The 19191-nt window shown below is 45.4% G+C and overlaps 1 protein-coding gene across 4 annotated transcripts in view; it reads right to left on the bottom strand.

Moving 5' to 3' along the window:
* Positions 1-19191, bottom strand: part of srgap1a (SLIT-ROBO Rho GTPase activating protein 1a) — a 300039-nt gene that overhangs the window by 30544 nt on the left and 250304 nt on the right. For all 4 annotated transcript variants that reach the window (XM_043709962.2, XM_043709965.2, XM_043709964.2 and 1 more), the window contains exons 16-17: positions 4226-4331; positions 1977-2201 (exon numbers count right to left, since the gene is read on the bottom strand). In XM_043709962.2, coding sequence (XP_043565897.2) covers positions 1977-2201; positions 4226-4331 — 331 coding nt within the window. The remainder of the gene's footprint in view (positions 1-1976; positions 2202-4225; positions 4332-19191) is intronic.

Raw genomic sequence — 19191 nt, 5'->3', positions numbered from 1 at the left:
GAGAAAGACCGTGAGAATGAGTGACAGCGAGTGCGAGTGAGAGTGAGAGAGAGACAGTGAGAATGAGAGTTACAGCGAGAGCGAGTGAGAGAGAGAGACAGTGAGAATGAGAGAGAGAGACAGCAAGAATAAGAGAGAGAAAGACAGCAAGAATAAGAGAAAAAAAACAGCGAGAATGAGAGAGAGAGACAGTGAGACTGAGAGAAAGACAGCGAGAATGAGAGAGACAGCGAGAATGAGAGAAACAGCGAGAATGAGAGAGATGAGAATGAGCAGAGTGAGAATATGAGAGAGAGATAGTGAGAATGAAAGAGACAGTGAGAATGAGCGACAGACAGCGAGAATGAAAGAGAGAGACAGCGAGAAAAAGAGAGATAGCGAGAACGAAAGAGAGGGAAATATAGTGAGAACAAGAGAGAGAGACAGCGATAGAGAGCAAGAATGAGAGACAGTGATAATGAGTGAGAGAGATAGCGAGAATGTCAGACAGAGACAGCGAGAATGAGAGAGAGCGAGAATGAGAGAGAGAGACAGTGAGAATGCAGAGAGAGAAATAGTGAGAATAAGAGAGAAACAGAGAGAGACAGCAAGAATGAGAGAGAGAGAGAGCCAGAATAAGATAGACAGCGAAAATGACAGAGAAATAGTGAGAATGAGACAGCCAGAATGAGAGTGAGAATGAGAGAGATAGTGAGAACAAGAGAGAGAGACACAGCGACAATGAGAGAGAGACAGCGAGAATGAGAGAGAGCGAGAGAGACAGCCAGAATGAGTGAGAATGAGAGAGAGATACACAGAGACAGTGAGAGAGAGAGACTGTGAGAATGAGAAAGAGCGAGAGAGATCCAGCCAAAATGAGAGAGAGAATGAGAGTGAGAATGAGAGAGAGATACACAGCAACAGTGAGACAGAGACAGTGAGAGTGAGAGAGAGAGAGAGACAGCAAGAATGAGAGAGAGAGAGAGAGAGAGAAAAACAGTGAGAATGGGAGTCCGAGTAAAAATGATAGAGAAATGAACAAGAATGGTAGAGAGTAAGAATGACAGAGAGAGAGGGGCAAGGAAGGAATTTCAGATTGTGTAGGGGCTGGCCTGGACAGTTGAAAGCATGGCTGACATAGGAAACTTGGGATTAACTTGCACGACACTGCTGAGAGAAAAACCAAGAGAAAAATTATAAGAAACATTTATTCTTTTTCTTTTGTTATTGTTGCACAGGGTTGTGGAAAAAGGCTGTTTGATTACCAGTGAAAGCCTGGTCAGGCAGTGAAAGTGGTATTGTCACATGACTAGAAATCAAGCTCGAGGCTAAGGTCCTGGGGACATCAGTTTCAATCCCACTGGGGCAGATGGTGGATGTTGAATTCAATAAAAAATATAGAATTAAAAGTTACTCTAAAGGTGACTATGTAACCACTGTCGATTATCGTAAAAACCCATCTGGTTCACTAATGACCTTTAGGGAAGGAAATCTGTCATCCTTACCCAATCTGGCCTACACGTGACTCCAGATCCACAGCAATGTGGCTGACCTTTAACTGCCCTCTGGGGAAATTAGGGATGGGCAATAAATGCTGGCCTAGCCAGCGATACCCTCATCCCATGAATGAATTTTTAAAAAAGCAGTGACAATTCAGCAAGCTCTCTGATTGGTGTAGAAAGATGGGAAGTCATGTGATGGCACTGACGGCAATATGGCAACTCAGAGCAGCACATATGGAGCTCAGTCAGTGCCAATGTTTTATTGCAATGTGCCCATAATGCAGCTGGGCAGAACAGGAGGACCCAACCGTCAAGAATTGGATGAGCAATGGAGAACCCTTCGAAATCCCCTTTTAGAAAACAACTCTGAATAAACCCTGTCAGTGGCTCGGCCAACCCTGCCTTGCCTTATCCTGGTACAATGATCAGATTGGTATTGCTCACCAGTAGATGGCAGGCTTCAGGGAAGAGTGACTCCGAATGGACTGAGCTTACCAATAGTCGTCACCGGCCATACACTTTTCATAGACGGGTCCCTCCAGATCCTTGGGGTCAGGAAATATCAGCTCACAGTGGATGATGATCGTCTTGATCAGCTCGTTCACGTGGGCCTGGCACAAGACTTGGTCTTGCGTGTCAGGCACAGGCATCAGGGTAGGGCCGAAGCAGATCGCCAAATTGTAAGGATCCATCATGTTCTCGTCATTGTATTGAGACAGGCTGCCGAGAGAGAGAGAGAGAGAGAGAGAGAGAGAGAGAAGGTGATTAATGTCCTACATCAGAAGCCTCCTTCAATGCCACAGCACTAGACCCTTTATTAAGCAAATGGAATTTCCTTCAGTCTTTTCTGACTGTACATTAAGGGGTGGAGAAAGGGTAGTTTCCTTCAAATGCTCTAAAGATTTCCTGCTCAACTCCTGTTGTTCCAATCAAGGAGCAGGATAGACCAAATATCTCTTATATTACAGATCATTCTGCTATAATGCGCGTTGCGTTAATGCAAATTCGCTATAACACAATTGACGAATTGGGGACACTGTTTCTATAGCGTGAACTTTTAAAGCATGTATTGGTTATAACACAATTCTGGCTCTATTAGTTTAAACGGCACCGCTATTACACTATTTTCTTATAACACAGGACTACACAAAAACAGAACTACTGTATTATAGCAGAACTTACTGTATAAGGAAACGGATAATATTTATAACATGAAAACAGGCCTTCAGCCCAACAATCTCTGCTGGGGTTTATGTTCCATGTGAGATTCTAATCATCCTTCACCAAAATCCATTAACACATCAATGAATCCCTACAGTGTAGATGGAAGCCATTCAGCACATCCAGTCCACACCAACTCTGCAAAGAGCACTCCACCCAGACCCAGCCCATTCCCATAACCCTGCATTTCCCATGGTCTATCCACCTAGCCTGCACATCTTTAGACTGTGGGAAGAAAGACACGCAGACATTAGGAGAAGGGCAACTGTCCATGAGGAGGACAAAGGCTGGAATCGAACCAGGGTCCCTGCTGCTGTGAGGCAGCAGTGCTAGCCATGGAGCCACTGTGCTGCCCATCCTTCTGCACGTGTTTGTCACATTTCTTCATTAAGGTCTCTCCAGTATTCACCTCAATAACCCTCATGAGAGTGAGTCACACATTATAAACACTGCCCTAGACTAATACAGCATGGAGATGACCCATGTGGCTCAATGTGCCTTTGGTATCCAATTAGCACTCTCTTCTCATACAGTATAAATGTTGGGTTTCCCCTTTACACTGGCATTCTTGCAAATGGTCCTGATGAGTACAAGGTGAACAGTCTTGACAAAATATATCTTTTTTTCTCCCCAGTAATAGTTACGTGGGACCAAATGACCATTTACTTGCTGGCAAAGAGAAAAGGAGTAGCTGGAATGGAAATGAAGTCAACGCAGGATGCATCATGTTCTCAACTAGTTCACTGAAATTCACTTACAGACAAAACAAAACGTGACAGGGTTCTCAAACCAGAACCTTGGGAACAGGGGATCTCGATAAACCATTTATTTTACCCTGACCTCTTGTTTCACTTGTTTTTAGTTATCACAAAATCCGAAGGGGGTTCATCCTTCAAATAGTCACTTTAGAAGATCGCACGAAGCAGGAGTGGGAGGAGCCATTTGGCCCTTCATGTCTGCTCCACCATTCAATAAGGTCATAGCTGATCGGATTGTGGGCTTGATTTCACTTTTCCGTCAACTGCACCTCCACCTTCCACACACACCCCAACATCCCACATCTGCCAAAAATCAATCAAACTCAGCTTTGAATATGTTAAATGACACAACCCCCCACGGCATTCTGTGGAAGGGGAAGACAATTCCAAAAATTAATGACCTCCTAAGGGAACAAATTCCTCATCCTGATACTAAAAACCATCAAGAGACATACAGGGAGAGAGCAAGAGTATGGTCTTGAGATAGAGGATCAGCCATGATCACGTTGAATAGCAGAGCAGACTTGATGGGCTGAATGGCCTACTCTTGCTCCTTTTTTGCCCCCAGTGATGAAACTGCAGTGACAACAGACTGAACTGCACAATGTTCCCTCAAGAGAGACCTCCCTGATCCCAGGATTTCTCCATTTTACTCACCAGCTGCCAAATTGGGCCACTTACTTGGAAAATGATCCTTTCAGTAGCTTCATCATAAACACAAGGGTCTCTTCTGAATATGTAGAATATGACAGGGGCAATACTCACTGGTTTAAAAAGGCAAAAAGGTATCTCATCACGATGATCACAGAGCGGGGAAGGGTGAGGAGAATCTTGCGAAGATGAAGAGCTCTCTCATACAGATTCTCTACTCCTGGAATGGCAAAACATGGGAATACAGTCACTTTGAACAAATACCATGCTCAGGCAAGGCTGACAAACATAACATTGTTCTATCATTTGAACAAATGTCAACATAAAGATTGGCATTAATACAGTTCACAATCTTTAGAATCTCAACTCACTTTGCAGTACCAATTTAATATAAAAATAGAAACCGCACAACAAACTCTCAGACAATGGTGTTAACCTGATCGATAACCTGTTGAGAGACTCAAACTAACAGGATATACCAGATGAAAGGTTCAGATTCCTGGGTACTGGGACCAGTCCAAGCAAGAAAGGTTGCATCTGGGAAAGACTGGTACTAATGTTGTTGGAGGTGGATGTTGGTGGGGAAGGGCTTTTGGGGAAGGTCTAAACTAGAATGGCAAGGGATGAGAAACTGAGCAGGGAGCCTAGGCAGGAGAAACAAGGATAGAAAGAAACAACAGAATCACAAGAAACAAAAGTGGAAGGCAGAAAAATCCAGGGTAATAAACCAATGGGACCAAATGAAGGTTTAAACAAAGAAAGACAAGGCTTTTGTCATCATGCACAGAGCATCTGCAGTAAGTTAGATTAATTAGCCAAGCAAGTAGATATAAACAGTTATGATTCAGTTGTGATTAAAGTGACATGGCTGCAAGGTGACCAAGGATGGAAACTGAACATCTAGTGGCATTCATTAGTTATAAAGCTCAGACAAAAGTGTAAAGGAGGTGGGGCAACATTTTTAGTAAAGGACATTCAACACGATAGTAAGGAATGATATTGGCTCAGAAAATTAACATGTGGGGTCTGTACGGTCAATGATAAGAAACACCGAGGGGCAGAAAATGTTGTTGGGAGTGGAGAGTACTCCACCATACAGCAAAAAGGAGAAAACATCACTGGGATGTCTGTGGGCCCTCAAACTGTAATTCAGATGAAAGGGAAACCACTATTATCTACTCAATTTCGCAAACCAAATATGGAAATTTTCAGGGGAATGTTGACCACACCGGAAAATCTGAGCTCTCATTCATAGTGTTTACTTTAAATTCACTCATAGGATTTGGGCACCACCAGCATGGGGAACATTTACTGTCCATCCTTAACCACACTTAAGAAGATGGTGAGGAGCTGCCCTAGTTTGAATACCAGAGTGACTGGCTGGGCCAGTTCAGAGCACAATCAACTACATGACTGTCTGCTTGGAGTCTCGGGTAGACCAGACTGTGTAAGGATGGTTGATTTCCTTCCTGCAAAGACACTTGCAAACCAGATGGGTTTCAAAACTTTGGTCATGACTGGTCCTACCCATTTTATTCCAGGCTTAAACTTAAATTCCCAGTTGAATGCATGTTTGTAGATTAGTCGTATAATGGGCACAGGTTTCAGATTATGAACACAGCACCATGACCAACTACTATTTCCACATAATATCAAACATTGCTTAATAGAGATTTATAGAGTGTGGTGTTAGACTTAGAAGATGCATGTGCTCAGTTTGTTAAGCTTAGTCTGCTTGTTTTGCATGGAGCTGTGATCTTAAATGGATTTGAACAAATTGGCAAGTTTTAAATTAACTTTTTACATGAATTTATTTCTTCATATAGCCTCTCTATTTGTCTGGTTTCAATGAGGTTTCTCTCGTATACTTTTATTCCGGTGTATATTTGAGAAAATCAAGGATATTCACTTACGTGAATAATAAATATTTATTTAAGTTTCTGCCTGTTTTCTCTTCCGACTGTGTTTGTTTGGATCTGGGCTGTAAATGGCACTCGTACAAAGCTGAATGCAATCAGCTCAATAAATGAAAAGACAATTTTAGCATGGAGGACACAAGTGCTATAGTCCTTGCCTGACTACGTTGTCCACGTGTGGTGCATGTTTATATTTATATTTCCCTCGTTTTAAAATGTTGATTTATTTCAGGGAAAATATTTTCGTCGGTGGTATCTCAGATTAGTTTTGATTGCTTCAGTGGGGGTTGGAGTGCAAGTTTCCAGATGCTTTGCTCTCTCCTTCATTAGTTTTGGGGCTTAGTCTCTCCTGGGAGATTCACAGCAGTGGGAGGGAGTAGCTGGAGGTAAATCTCAAGGCATCATAGGTTTTGGGGGGGGGGGGGGGGGGGGGTCAGGCTTGATGGGCCAAATGACTCCCCCCTTTTCTTTTATACATTTTTATGGTAGCCACACGTCAAGTACTTGGGAGAATTCGGAAAGCTACAGATACCATTGACACTCTCTCACTATTTCTATTAGTGTGTTTGGACCCGAACAAGTCACTGGCTGTGATTTCCCCTGGAGGCCAGTCAATTAAGGACAGCGGGTGGTCCCACAAAGTGGGCACGCTCAATCAGAAACCTTCCAATCGGAAAGGAAGCAGAAACTAGGAGCAGCTGGTCATTTTTGTTCATTGAGCCAACTAAGTTATCCAATAGGATCATGGCTAGTCGTCTGTCCCACTCTCTCTCCCTCTCCAATCACCCTGAAGCCTTCGCTGTCTAGAAAATCTTTTTAAAAATATATATTCAGCAGCTTGGCCTCCCACAGCCTTTTGTGGTGGAGAATTTCACAGTTTCACTCCCCTCTTGAGTGAAAAAAAAAATCTCATCATCTCAGTATGAAAAGGGTTCCTGCATATTCTCAGATTGTGGTGTCTTGTCATACAGCAGGTTCTGATGGTAGGTGTGTGAGAGAAGAGGCAACCTGCTCTTCAACATTTTATCATTAAAGTAAACTTAAAAAGACAGTGGTTTTTGCACAGCTAGGTCTCTGGGAGAGGGGAGGGTGCGGCTTACAGGGAGGGTCTCCAGAACCTGCCTGCAGCGCTGGGCCGCCAAGACTGCCACCTGCAGGCTGCCTCCAGGAAGTGCAAGTGGAACCCACTTGCTGTGGGGACCAGGAGCTCAACTGGAATACCCCAGTCGGGCCTCAGGTAGACCTGGAATACCCCAGTCGGGCCTCAGGTAGACCTGGAATCTTGGTTACTCGCCACCCGCAGAAGGGTAGCCCTGTCACACCCTGCCAATCCTACCCCTGCAAAAACCTTCCAAGGAACTGCCATGCTGGCTGGTGGGGTGATTTGTTGCCCTTGAGATGTGTGAATTTGAGAGAACAGGAAGAACTCTATAAAAGTGACACCCAGAAACCACCCAGGCAAACTGGGGGCTGTTTGGAGTGAAGGCTCCATGGTGCTTGTGCCACCATGTTGTATCTTCTTTCTTGCTGCTCTTTCACACAACAGAGCCCCCCCCCCCCCACACCAACACCCATTACATCTTGACCTATAATGTTGCTTTGGAGTCCTGGGGAGGTTGGCCCCTCTGTTGCTTTACAGAAAGCTAGGGGGAGCCCTCACCTGGTTCCTTTTCTCATCTGTCTGCCCATTTTCGTGGAAATGATCAACCATAGCCTCACCTCTCCCCCCCACCCCCCCACCTCTGTACTCCAACCTCCACTAAGCCTACAAGAGCCCACTGTCTGCCCACAGCCCTTCTCCCTGCCCACTCTAAAGAAACCTCTGATCCTGAAATTCTGCCCTCCTGCTCATTCCTGATTATCTCCACTCTGCCATTTGCTCCAGCTGCCAAGATCTCAAGCCCTGGAATTGTCTCCCTTCCTCAGAGTTGCTTCTCAAAATTGAGTCCTTGACTCAGGTTTTTGTCAACTGCCTTTCACACAAGCAGTAGTCAGACAAGAGAGCAGGCTGAGGCTGGTACAGAAGTTACAGAGAGCACGTCGAATAGACAAGGTAGACAGGACCACAGCAGAGAATGAGGGAAGACCGATGGATTAGAATGCATTTATTTCAATGCAAGAAGCCTGACAGGTTAAGATGAACTCTGGGAACATGGGAATGGGATATCATAGCTATTAGACAGACATGGCTGAGGGAGGGACAGGACTGGCAGCTCAATGTTCTGGGGTACAGATACTATAGGAAGGTTGAAAGGGGAAGCAAGAGACGGGGGGGGGGGGGGGGGTGTGGCATTTTTTTTTGATTAGGTAAAACATCAAGGCAGTACTTAGAGAAGCTATTCATGGGAGATCATCAAGGGGGTGATCACTTTGATAGGATTGTTCTGTAGCTCCTCCCCCCCCCCCCCAATAGTCAACAGGAATTTGAGGAGAAAATATGAAGGGAGATAGCTGTAAGATTAATAGGGCTTCAATGGTAGGGAATTCTAACTTTCTAAACATAGACTGGGACTGTCATAGTATAAGGGCTTGGATGGAATGGAATTTGCCAAGTGTGTTCAGGAAACCTTTCTCATCTTGTGCAGAAGGCCAGACTAGCAAAGGGGCAAAACCCAACCTCCTCTTGGGAAATAAGGTAGGGCAAGTGACTGAGGTGTTAGCAGGGGAGCATTTTGGGACCAGAGACCATAATTCTATTAGTTTCAAAATAGTTACGAAAAACGATAGGCTTGGTCCACAAGGTGAGGATCTAAATTGGGACAAGACCAATTTTGATGATATTAGACAGGAGCATGCAGTAGTTGATTGGGGGTAGACTGTTTACAGGTAAAGGCATGTCTGGCAAGTGGAAGGCTTTCAAAACTGAGATAATGAAAGTTCAGGACCAGCATGCTCCTGTTCGTTAGAAGGGCAAGGCTGGCAGGAACACTAGATGATTAGAGATATTGAGGAATTAGAGATATCTGGTCAGGAAAAAGGAAGCATATGTCACATATTGACAGCTGGGATTAAGCAAATCTGTTGAGCAGTATAGGTGGTGTATGATTACATTTAAGAGGGAAACCAGGAGGACAAGAAAAAAGGGGACATGAGATAGCTTTGGAAGATAGGGTAAAGGAGAGTCCAGAGATTGAACAAGTATATTACAGCAAAAGAATAACTAGAGAGATCAATGAGGCCATCTATGTGTGGAGCCACAGGATAGGTCTTCATCGAATATTTTGCATCAGTGTTTACTGTGGAGAAAGATATGGAAGCTAGGGAACTCAGGGAAATATGTAGTGATATCTTGGAAAAGAGTCCACATTACAGAAGTGGAGATGCTGGAGGTCTTAAAATGCATAAAGGTAGATAAATCCTGGGGACCTGGTGAGATGCATCCCAGGACATTGTGGGAAGCGAGGGAAGAAATTGCAAGGCCCTTTGCTGAGATACTTGTGTATCATCGACAGACAGGAATGGGTTGCCAGAAGACTGGAGAGTGGCTAATATTGTGCCATTATTTAAGAAAGGCTGCAAGAAAAAGCCAAGGAACTATAGATCCATGAGCCTGATGTCAGTGGTGAGTAAGTTGTTGCATTGGATTCTGAGAGACTAAATTTACGTGTATTTGGAAAGGTAAGGACTGATTATGGATAGTCAGCATGGCTTTGTGCGTGAGAAATCATGTCTCACCAAATTTTGAAGCGATGACCAAGATAGATAGATGAATGCAACGCAGAAGACATTGTCTACATGGACTTCTGCAAGGCCTTCAATAAGGTTCCGCATGTTAGACTGGTTCGTAAGGTTAGATCACATAGTATCCAGGGAGAGCTAGCCAACTGGATACAAAATTGGTGGTAGTCGAGGGCTGTTGTTCAGACTGGAGGCCTGTGACCAGTGGTGTGCAGCAAGGAGTAGTGTTGGGTTCACTGTTGTTTGTCACTTATGTAAACAAATTGGATAAGAATATAGGAGTCACAGTAAGTTTGCAGATGACACCAAAATTGGTGGTAAAGTGGACAGTGAAAATAGTTATCTAAGATCATATAGATTGATTGATCAACTGGGCCAGTGGGCTGAAGAATGGCAGATGGAGTTCAATGCAGATAAATGCAGGATGTTGAATTTTGGTAAGACAAACCAGGACAGGACTTACACAGTTAAAATTAAGTCTCTGGGGAGTGTTGTCAAACAGAGACTTAGGGTGTGGGTAAAAACAGGGACTGCAGATACTGGAAACCAGATTCTCGATTAGAGTGGTGCTGGAAAAGCTCAGCAGTTCAGGCAGCATCCAAGGAGCAGGAAAATCGACATTTTGGGCAAAAGCCCTTCATCAGTAATCTATTCCTGATAAAGGGCTTTTGCCCAAAACGTCGATTTTCCTGCTCCTCGGATGCTGCCTGAACTGCTGTGCTTTTCCAGCACCACTCTAGTCTAGACTTTAGGGTGTAGGTGCATGGTTACTTGAAAGTGGCATCACAGGTAGACAGGATGGTGAAGGAGGTGTTTGGCATGCTTGCCTTCATTGGTCAGAGCACTGAGTACAAGATATTGGTAAGGACACATTTGGAGTACTGTGTACAATTCTGGTCGCCCTACAATAGGAATCATGTGATTAAACTGGAAAGGGTGCAAAGAAGATTTACAAAGATGTTACTGAGACTGGAAGGTTTGAGTTATAAGGAGAGGCTGGATAGGCTGGGACCTTCTTCCACCGAGCATTGGAGGTGGAGGCTGACCTTACAGATATCTATAAAATTATGAGGGGCATAGATTAGGTGAATAGCCAAGGTCTTTTCCCTAGAGTAGCGGAGTCCAAAACTAGAGGGCATTGGCTTTAAGCTGAGAGGGGAAAGATATAAAAGGGACCTAAGGGGGAACTTTATCACTCAGAGTGGTGATGCGCATATGGAACGAGCTGCCAGAGGAAGTGGCAGAGGCAAATCCAATTACAATATTTAAAAGACATTTGGACAGGTACATGGATAGGAAAGGTTTAGAGGGATTTGGGTTAAATGCAAGCAAATGGGACCAGTTTAGTTTGGGAAACTGGTCAGCATGGACGAGTTGGGCTGAAGGGTCTATTTCCATGTTTTATTACATGAAGTCCTTTAAGTATCTCAGTGTCAATCTTTGACTCATAACTACATTTGTGGAGATCCCTGTGTTCTACTTTGATATATCAGAAAGACAGTCTACAAATGCAAGTCAGTGTTCATGACTCATTGAGGAAACCTGCCCTGGGATGAAGTTGAACTTTCCAAAGCTACTAGTCAGTCACTCCATGGGGATGGTTCCAATGGAGCATAGTATATTCTACGGATATTTCCGTCGAATGACAGAAACGTATTTCATTTAAACAGAAACAAAGTGGAAAAGGGGAATTGAGTAAGAACAGTACGATCTCAAAACCAACATTTGCTATAAATTCCTGCAATGGACCTCCTGTGTCTGACTGCATTGAAAAGATCCATTCTTGGAAATTAGCCTCAAGTATTTCTGTATCCCACTGCTTGTCACATGACATAAAGGATCAAATTACCAGCCATATGTTCATCACACTTGACTTCTGGCTCACGTTCTGCTTTACCACAGTAAGTAGTAAATGGTAGGCACCCATCTGAATCAGGCTATTCATTGATGCCTTGTACCTCCGCCAGCTTGCTCCCACAGTTCTGCGCAGGCCCTAGTAAACAAGGTGATGATTGTAGTCCTCCACCTGGGAGCCTAATGCTTTAGGCATAAAGGGTAGTATTTGACAAACGGACAATGCCCCCCAGGCACAGTCCCGGTCATTGTCACTTTGCCATCAGAAGCTGTGCCTCCAGCTGCCAAAAGATCCCAAACTCTGGAATTTCCTCCCTTTCTTTCACATAGCTGCCCCTCACAATTGACCTCCTTGACTTGGCCATTGGTCACCTATTCTCCTATGCTTTCATATATCTCTTCGACTGACACCTACAAATGTGAAGGGCCCTGTCATTTACTACATTAAAAGACACCATTCACATGGATGGTTCCAATAGTGGAGATGGTTAGATAGGAGCTAGAGGGTGACGGTGGGGGTTGCATAAGGGGCGGTGGGTGATGGTGGAGATTGGATGGGGGCAGTGGGTGACTGTGGGAGTTGGATAGGGGGCGGTGGGTGATGGTGGGTGCTGGATATGGGATGGTGGGTGACGGTGGGTGTTGGATATGGGGCGGTGGGTGATGGTGGGTGTTGGATATAGGGAAGTGGGTGACAGTGGAGATTGGATAGGGGGCGGTGGGTGACTGTGAGAGTTGGATAGGAGGCGATGGGTGATGGTGGGTGTTGGAAAGGGGGCGGTGGGTGATGGTGTGTGTTGGATAGGGGGCGGTGGATGATGGTGTGTGTTGGATAGGGGGCGGTGGGTGACTGTGGGTGCTGGATAAGGGGCGGTTGGTGACCGTGGGAGTTGGATAGGGGGGTGGTGGATGATGGTGGGAGTTGATAGGGGGCGGTGGGTGACGGTGGGTGTTGGGATGGGGGTGGTGGGTGTTGGATAGGGGACGGTGGGTGATGGTGAGGGTTGGATAGGGGGGGGTGGGTGATCGTGGGTGTTGGATGGGGGAGGTGGGTGATGGTGGGTGTTGGATGGGAGCAGTAGGTGACTGTGGAAGTTGGATAGGGGTGGTGGGTGATGGTGGGAGTTGGATAGGGGGTGATGGGTATTGGATAGGGGGTGGTGAGTGACGGTGGGTGTTGGATAGGGGGCGGTGGGTGATGGTGGGTGTTGGATAAGGGGAGGTGGGTGACGGTGGGGGTTGGATAGGGTGCGGTGGGTGATGGTGGGTGTTGAATAGGGGGCGGTGGGGGTTGGATGGGGGCGGTGGGTGATGGTGGGGTTTGGATAGGGGGCGGTGGGTGTTGGTTAGCGGGTGGTGGGTGATGGTGGGTGTTGGATGGGGGCGGTGGGTGACGGTGGGGGTTGGATAGGGTGCGGTGGGTGACGGTGGGGGTTGGATAGGGTGCGGCTGGTGTTGAATGGGGGCAGTGGGTGACGGTGGGGGTTGGATAGGGTGTGGTGGGTGACTGTGGGTGCTGGATAGGGGGTGGTGGACGATAGTGGGTGTTGGATAAGTAGGTGATGGTGGGTGTTGTTTAGGGAACGGTGGGTGATGATAGGGGTTGGACAGAGGGCAGTGGATGATAGTGGTGATTGGTGGTGAATGCCTCGATCCCTGGAAGAGAATATTCAGAACAATCCTGTCCTGTCCTGTCCTGTCCTGTCACAGTAAAGTGCAGCAGGCAGCTATGTTCCTGCAACTTGGGACCTTTGTCCCCTTGGGGCTAGGTAAACACACCCTCTGGAGCTGACAACCAGTTGGACTGTGGCAGTGCAACCAGTTCAGCCAATCTTGGCAGTGCTACTGGCTCGCAATGCCACCGGTCCCTGGAGCTGGATAACAGCAGCTGCCACAACTGCATGCTGGTCTACAGAAGAGGTCTGATCGGTCCAGAGGTCCAGGTAAGCCAGGGAGGCTTTGATTGTGAACCCTAGCAGATGTAGGCCATTCAGCCCATCAAGTTATATATACACTCATGCATGTAATGCTTTAAAGCTGTGAATTGTACTGCAAACAGTGAGTAAACCTCATTTCATTCAACATCAGTTTGCCAAGTGCTGCTCATCTTCAGGTATTTCAGAAAAGATGTTGTGTCGAAATATTTCTTCAGCTACATTCAGAGGACCAAACCCCATGTCTGCTGGGGTTTCCTCCAAGTGCTCCAGTTTCCTTCCATGGTCCAAAGCCATGCAGGTTAGGTGGAGTGGCCGTGCTAAATTGCCCATGGTGTTCGGAGACGTGCAGCCTAAGTTGGTTCGCCATGTGAAATAGAGGCTGGGGCTGGTTCTGAGGGGGATGCTCTTCAGAGCACTGGTGCAGATCCAATGGACCTCTTTCTGTACTGTAGGGATTCTAGGATTCTGTTACTTATCCTACATCAAGGGCTAGCTTAGTGGGTAACCAAATGTGTTCCATAAGTCAGACTTGCTCGAGATATCCTAGCAGCAGGAATATCACGTCATGGATCACTATAAAGAGATGCAGCTAAGCCCTGGAATAGAGTACTGCTCTCAGAATCTCACTGTTTACTGATAATCAGACATTTGTGGGCTCAACTGCTCAGTTTGAGCATCTCAGCTTATCGTGTAAAATATGAATAAGTCAAGATCCATTAGATAATACAATCCAACTCTTTCATGGGATGTGGAATTACTAGTAAAATTGCCATATGTCGTCCATCCCAAAGTGATGAAGTGTCAACCATATTGGTGTATGGACTGGGCCATATCAGATAAAGAGGTCAGATTTCCTCCATTGGCTTCTATGACAATGGATGAGAGATGCGTCGTTCACCAATGCTGGGGTTAGCTTTCAGTTCCAGATTTATTAACGGAGCTCAAATTCCACCAACTGTTGTGATGGGATTTGAAGCTGGGTCACAGACCATTCCTGTGGATTTCTGGATTACTAGCCCAGTCATGTTCTCACTACACCACTGCCTCCCCCTTCATCAACTGCTTAATTTTGCATTTCCATCACGTACTATTGTAAAATCCATGCGGGGGAAAGGAATCCTCAAGGCATTGCTTATGCAGTTTGCAAGTCGAGGGGCCAGAGTGTTTAGTTTCTTGTAGGAAGTAAATTTTACACGATATTCTAATTCTCAAAGACTGAACTTTCCTGTCCCTTCAACAACTTTACAATCACGGAAACTGCAGGCCATCCATTTCAAACATAAGGCAACAGATGAAACACAGACCCTTGAACTTGATCCATCATTCAATATGATCAAGGCCTTATCTTCCACCTGATCTCCATTTTCTAGTATTTGACTCATCCGCAACCCTCTGGTATAGAGAATTCCAAATTCTAAAAATTCCCAACAATTCTGAGCAAAACAACATCACATCAGTCTCATCTCAGTCCTAAACAAATTACAATCTTTGATCCTGGATTCCCCTTGTCCAGGGAAGCAAGATCTACCTCATCAAGCCTCATACAGCTGTGCTGAGAAATGATATTCCCGGAAATACATCCAGGGAAGTTATTTGGGTGGAACTGAGAAATAAGAAAGGGATGATCACCTTATTGGGATTGTATTATAGACCCCCAATAGTCAAAGGGAAATTGAGAAACAAACTTGTAAGGAGATCTCAGCTATCTGTAAGAATAATAGGGTAGTTATGGGAGGGGATTTTAACTTTCCAAACATTGACTGGGACTGCCATAGTGTTAAAGGTTTAGATGGAGAGGAATTTCTTAAGTGTGTACAAGACAATTTTCTGATTCAGTATGTGGATGTACCTACTCGAGAAGGTGAAAACTTGACCTACTCTTGGGAAATAAGGCAGGGCAGGTGACTGAGGTGTCAGTGGGGGAGTACTTTGGGGCCAGTGACCATAATTCTATTTGTTTTAAAATAGTGATGGAAAAGGATAGACCAGATCTAAAAGTTGAAGTTCTAAATTGGAGAAAGGCCAATTTTGATGGAATTAGGCAAGAACTTTTGAAAGCTGATTGGAGGCAGATGTTCACAGGTAAAGGGATGGCTGGAAAATGGGAAGCTTTCAGAAATGAGATAACAAGAATCCAGAGAAAATATATTCAAGTCAAGGTGAAAGGGAAGGCTGGTAGGTACAAGGAATGCTGGATGACTAAAGAAATTGAGGGTTTGGTTAAGAAAAAGAAGGAAGCATATTTAAGGTATAGACAGGATAGATCGAGTGAATCCTTAGAAGAGTATAAAGGAAGTAGGAGTATACTTAAGAGGGAAATCAGGAGGGCAAAACAGGGACATGAGATAGCTTTGGCAAATAGAATTAAGGAGAATCCAAAGGGTTTTTACAAATATATTAAGGACAGAAGGGTAACTAGGGAGAGAATATGGCCCCTCAAAGATCAGCAAGGCGGCCTTTCTGTGGAGCCACAGAAAATGGGGGAGATACTAAATGTACACTTTGCATCAGTATTTACTGTGGAAAAGGATATGGAAGATATAGACTGTAGGGAAATAGATGGTGACATCTTGCAAAATGTCCAGAATACAGAGGAGGAAGTGCTGGATGTCTTGAAACGGTTAAAGGTGAATAAATCCCCAGGACCTGATCAGGTGTACCCGAGAACTCTGTAGGAAGCTAGAGAAGTGTATGCTGGGCCTCTTTCTGAGATATTTGTATCATCGATAGTCACAGGTGAGGTGTCGGAAGACTGGAGGTTGGCAAACGTAGTGCCACTGTTTAAGAAGGGCAGTAAAGACATGCCAGGGAATTACAGACCAGTGAGCCTGACCTCAGTGGTGGGCAAGTTGTTGGAGTGAATCGTGAGGGACAGGATGTACATGTTTTTGGAAAGGCAAGGACAGATTAGGGATAGTCAACATGGCTTTGTGTGTGGGAAAACATGTCTCACAAACTTGATTAAGTTTTTTGAAGAAGTAACAAAGAGGATTGATGAGGGCAGAGCAGTAGATGTGATCCATATGGACTTCAGTAAGGCGTTCAACAAGGTTCCCCATGGGAGACTGATTAGCAAGGTCAGATCTCATGGAATGCAGGGAGAACTAGCCATTTGGATACAGAACTGGCTCAAAGGTAGAAGACAGAGGGTGGTGGTGGAGGCTTGTTTTTCAGACTGGAGGCCTATGACCAGTGGAGTGCCACAAGGATCGGTGCTGGGTCCTCTACTTTTTGTCATTTACATAAATGATTTGGATGCGAGCATAAGAGGTACAGTTAGTAAGTTTGCAGATGACACCAAAATTGGAGGTGTAGTGGGCAGCGAAGAGGGTTACCTCAGATTACAACAGGATCTGGACCAGGTGGGCCAATGGGCTGAGAAGTGGCAGATGGAATTTAATTTAGATAAATGCGAGGTGCTGCATTTTGGGAAAGCAAATCTCAGCAGGACTTATACACTTAATGGTAAGGTCCTAGGGAGTGTTGCTGAACAAAGAGACCTTGGAGTGCAGGTTCATAGCTCCTTGAAAGTGGAGTTGCAGGTAAATAGGATAGTGAAGAAGGAGTTTGATATGCTTTCCTTTATTGGTCAGAGTATTGAGTACAGGAGTTGGGAGGTCATGTTGCGGCTGTACAGGACATTGGTTAGACCACTGTTGGAATATTGCGTACAATTAGATTAGATTAGATTAGATTACATTACAGTGTGGAAACAGGCCCTTCGGCCCAACAAGTCCACACCGACCCGCCGAAGCGAAACCCACCCATACCCCTACATTCACCCCTTACCTAACACTATGGGCAATTTAGTATGGCCAATTCACCTGACCCTGCACATCTTTGGATGGTGGGAGGAAACCGGAGCACCCGGAGGAAACCCACGCAGACACGGGGAGAACGTGCAAACTCCACACAGTCAGTCGCCTGAGGCGGGAATTGAACCCGGGTCTCTGGCGCTGTGAGGCAGCAGTGCTAACCACTGTGCCACCGTGCCGCCCAATTCTGGTCTCCTTCCTAGCGGAAAGATGTTGTGAAACTTGAAAGGGTTTAGAAAAGATTTACAAGGATGTTGCCAGGGTTGGAGGATGTGAGCTATAAGGAGATGCTGAACACGCTGGGGCTGTTTTCCCTGGAGCATCGAAGGCTAAGGGGTGACCTTATAGAGGTTTACAAAATTATGAGGGGCATGGATAGGATAAATAGGCAAAGTCATTTCCCCGGGGTCAGGGAGTCCAGAATTAGAGGGCATAGGTTTCGGGTGAGAGGGGAAAGATATAAAAGATACCTAAGGGACAACTTTTTCACACAGAGGGTGGTACGTGTGTGGAATGGGCTGCCAGAGGAAGTGGTGGAGGCTGGTACAATTGCAACATTTAAGAGGCATTTGGATGGTATATGAGTAGGAAGGGTTTGGAGGGATATGGGCTGGGTGCTGGCAGGTGGGACTAGATTGGGTTGGGATATCTGGTCGGCATGGATGGGTTGGACCGAAAGGTCTGTTTCCATGCTGTACACCTCTATGACTCTAAGCGCTACTCAAAATTCTACTCTGATTAGATCACCTCTCACCATTCTCTGTGGTTTGTATGAAAAGCCGATGCACCTCAAACAAGAGCAGAACAAGTTGGCAAAACTCAGGCATAACTTGACTTCTGATGCAAGTTAACATTTCCAGTCATCGGTTTCTTTCTGTGCTACCTGACTTGTTGAAAGTTTCTAGCTTTCGTCCCCCCTTCGTTGAGATTTCCAGCATCTGCAGTATTTTTCCTTTCTATTTCTACTCCAGCTCTGCTTATAGGTTCACCTTCTCTTCCCAGGATGATTCGGATACCTGGCTGAACTAGTGGAAGGTTGCCGGAGGGAACACTGATTATGGACATAACCCCATGAGCAATGGTGAGAAAGGGAGGTCTGTGTGTATGCATCTGTGCCTTACATTCCTCAAACAAAACATGAAAGATGGAAAAAATTAATTCTTTACTCCAAAAGTCATATACTCAGTGCTGTTCCAGCACAGCAGTCTGTGTTGAGTCTTGTAAATGTAAACATTCCTATTTGGGAAGCCTCAAACTTGTTGCACTTAGTGAGAAAGCATTTGTCAAGCCATAAAGGTATTCAAAATGAGAGGGAAAGAACTCTACAAGCCAGTCCAACTTGTAGTTAAACACAACGGTGTGTTTAAACATGTTCTTGTTAAACTCTTTGTCTTAGGATTTTACAAATTTATAGAATCCCTACAGTGTGGAAGCAGGCCATTCGGCCCATTGAGTCTGCACTGACCCTCCGAAGACATTCCATCCAGAACCACTCCTCTACCCCATCCCTGTAACCCTGCACTCCGCATGGCCAATCCACCTACCCGGCACATCTTAGGACTGTGGGAGAAAACCCACGCAGACATGGGAAGAAAGTGCAAACTCCACACAAACAGTCACCTGAGGGTGGAATCGAACCTGGGTTCTTGGTGCAGTGAGGCAGCAGTGATAACCATGGAGCCACCATGCTGCCCCAGCGGCTGTGAGATGCTTGATTGCTATTCATCAGTTTCATTTGAAGAATTTGCACAGAAACACCAGTCTAACATGTGTATACTTTGAAGAGAGATGTGCCTCCCATTTCTATGTGTCTTCAGGAGAAACATGCCAATTAGCGCTTTCTGAGCACTTTTCAAACAAGCAACAATTCTCACTCTCTG

This window comes from Chiloscyllium plagiosum, unplaced genomic scaffold (assembly GCF_037043375.1).
Source record: "Chiloscyllium plagiosum isolate Xiang-an unplaced genomic scaffold, Cpla_swu_hap1 HiC_scaffold_19, whole genome shotgun sequence".
NCBI lineage: Eukaryota > Metazoa > Chordata > Chondrichthyes > Orectolobiformes > Hemiscylliidae > Chiloscyllium > Chiloscyllium plagiosum.
Note: the sequence above shows the minus strand (reverse complement) of the source record. Positions and strands in the feature narration are given on the sequence as shown.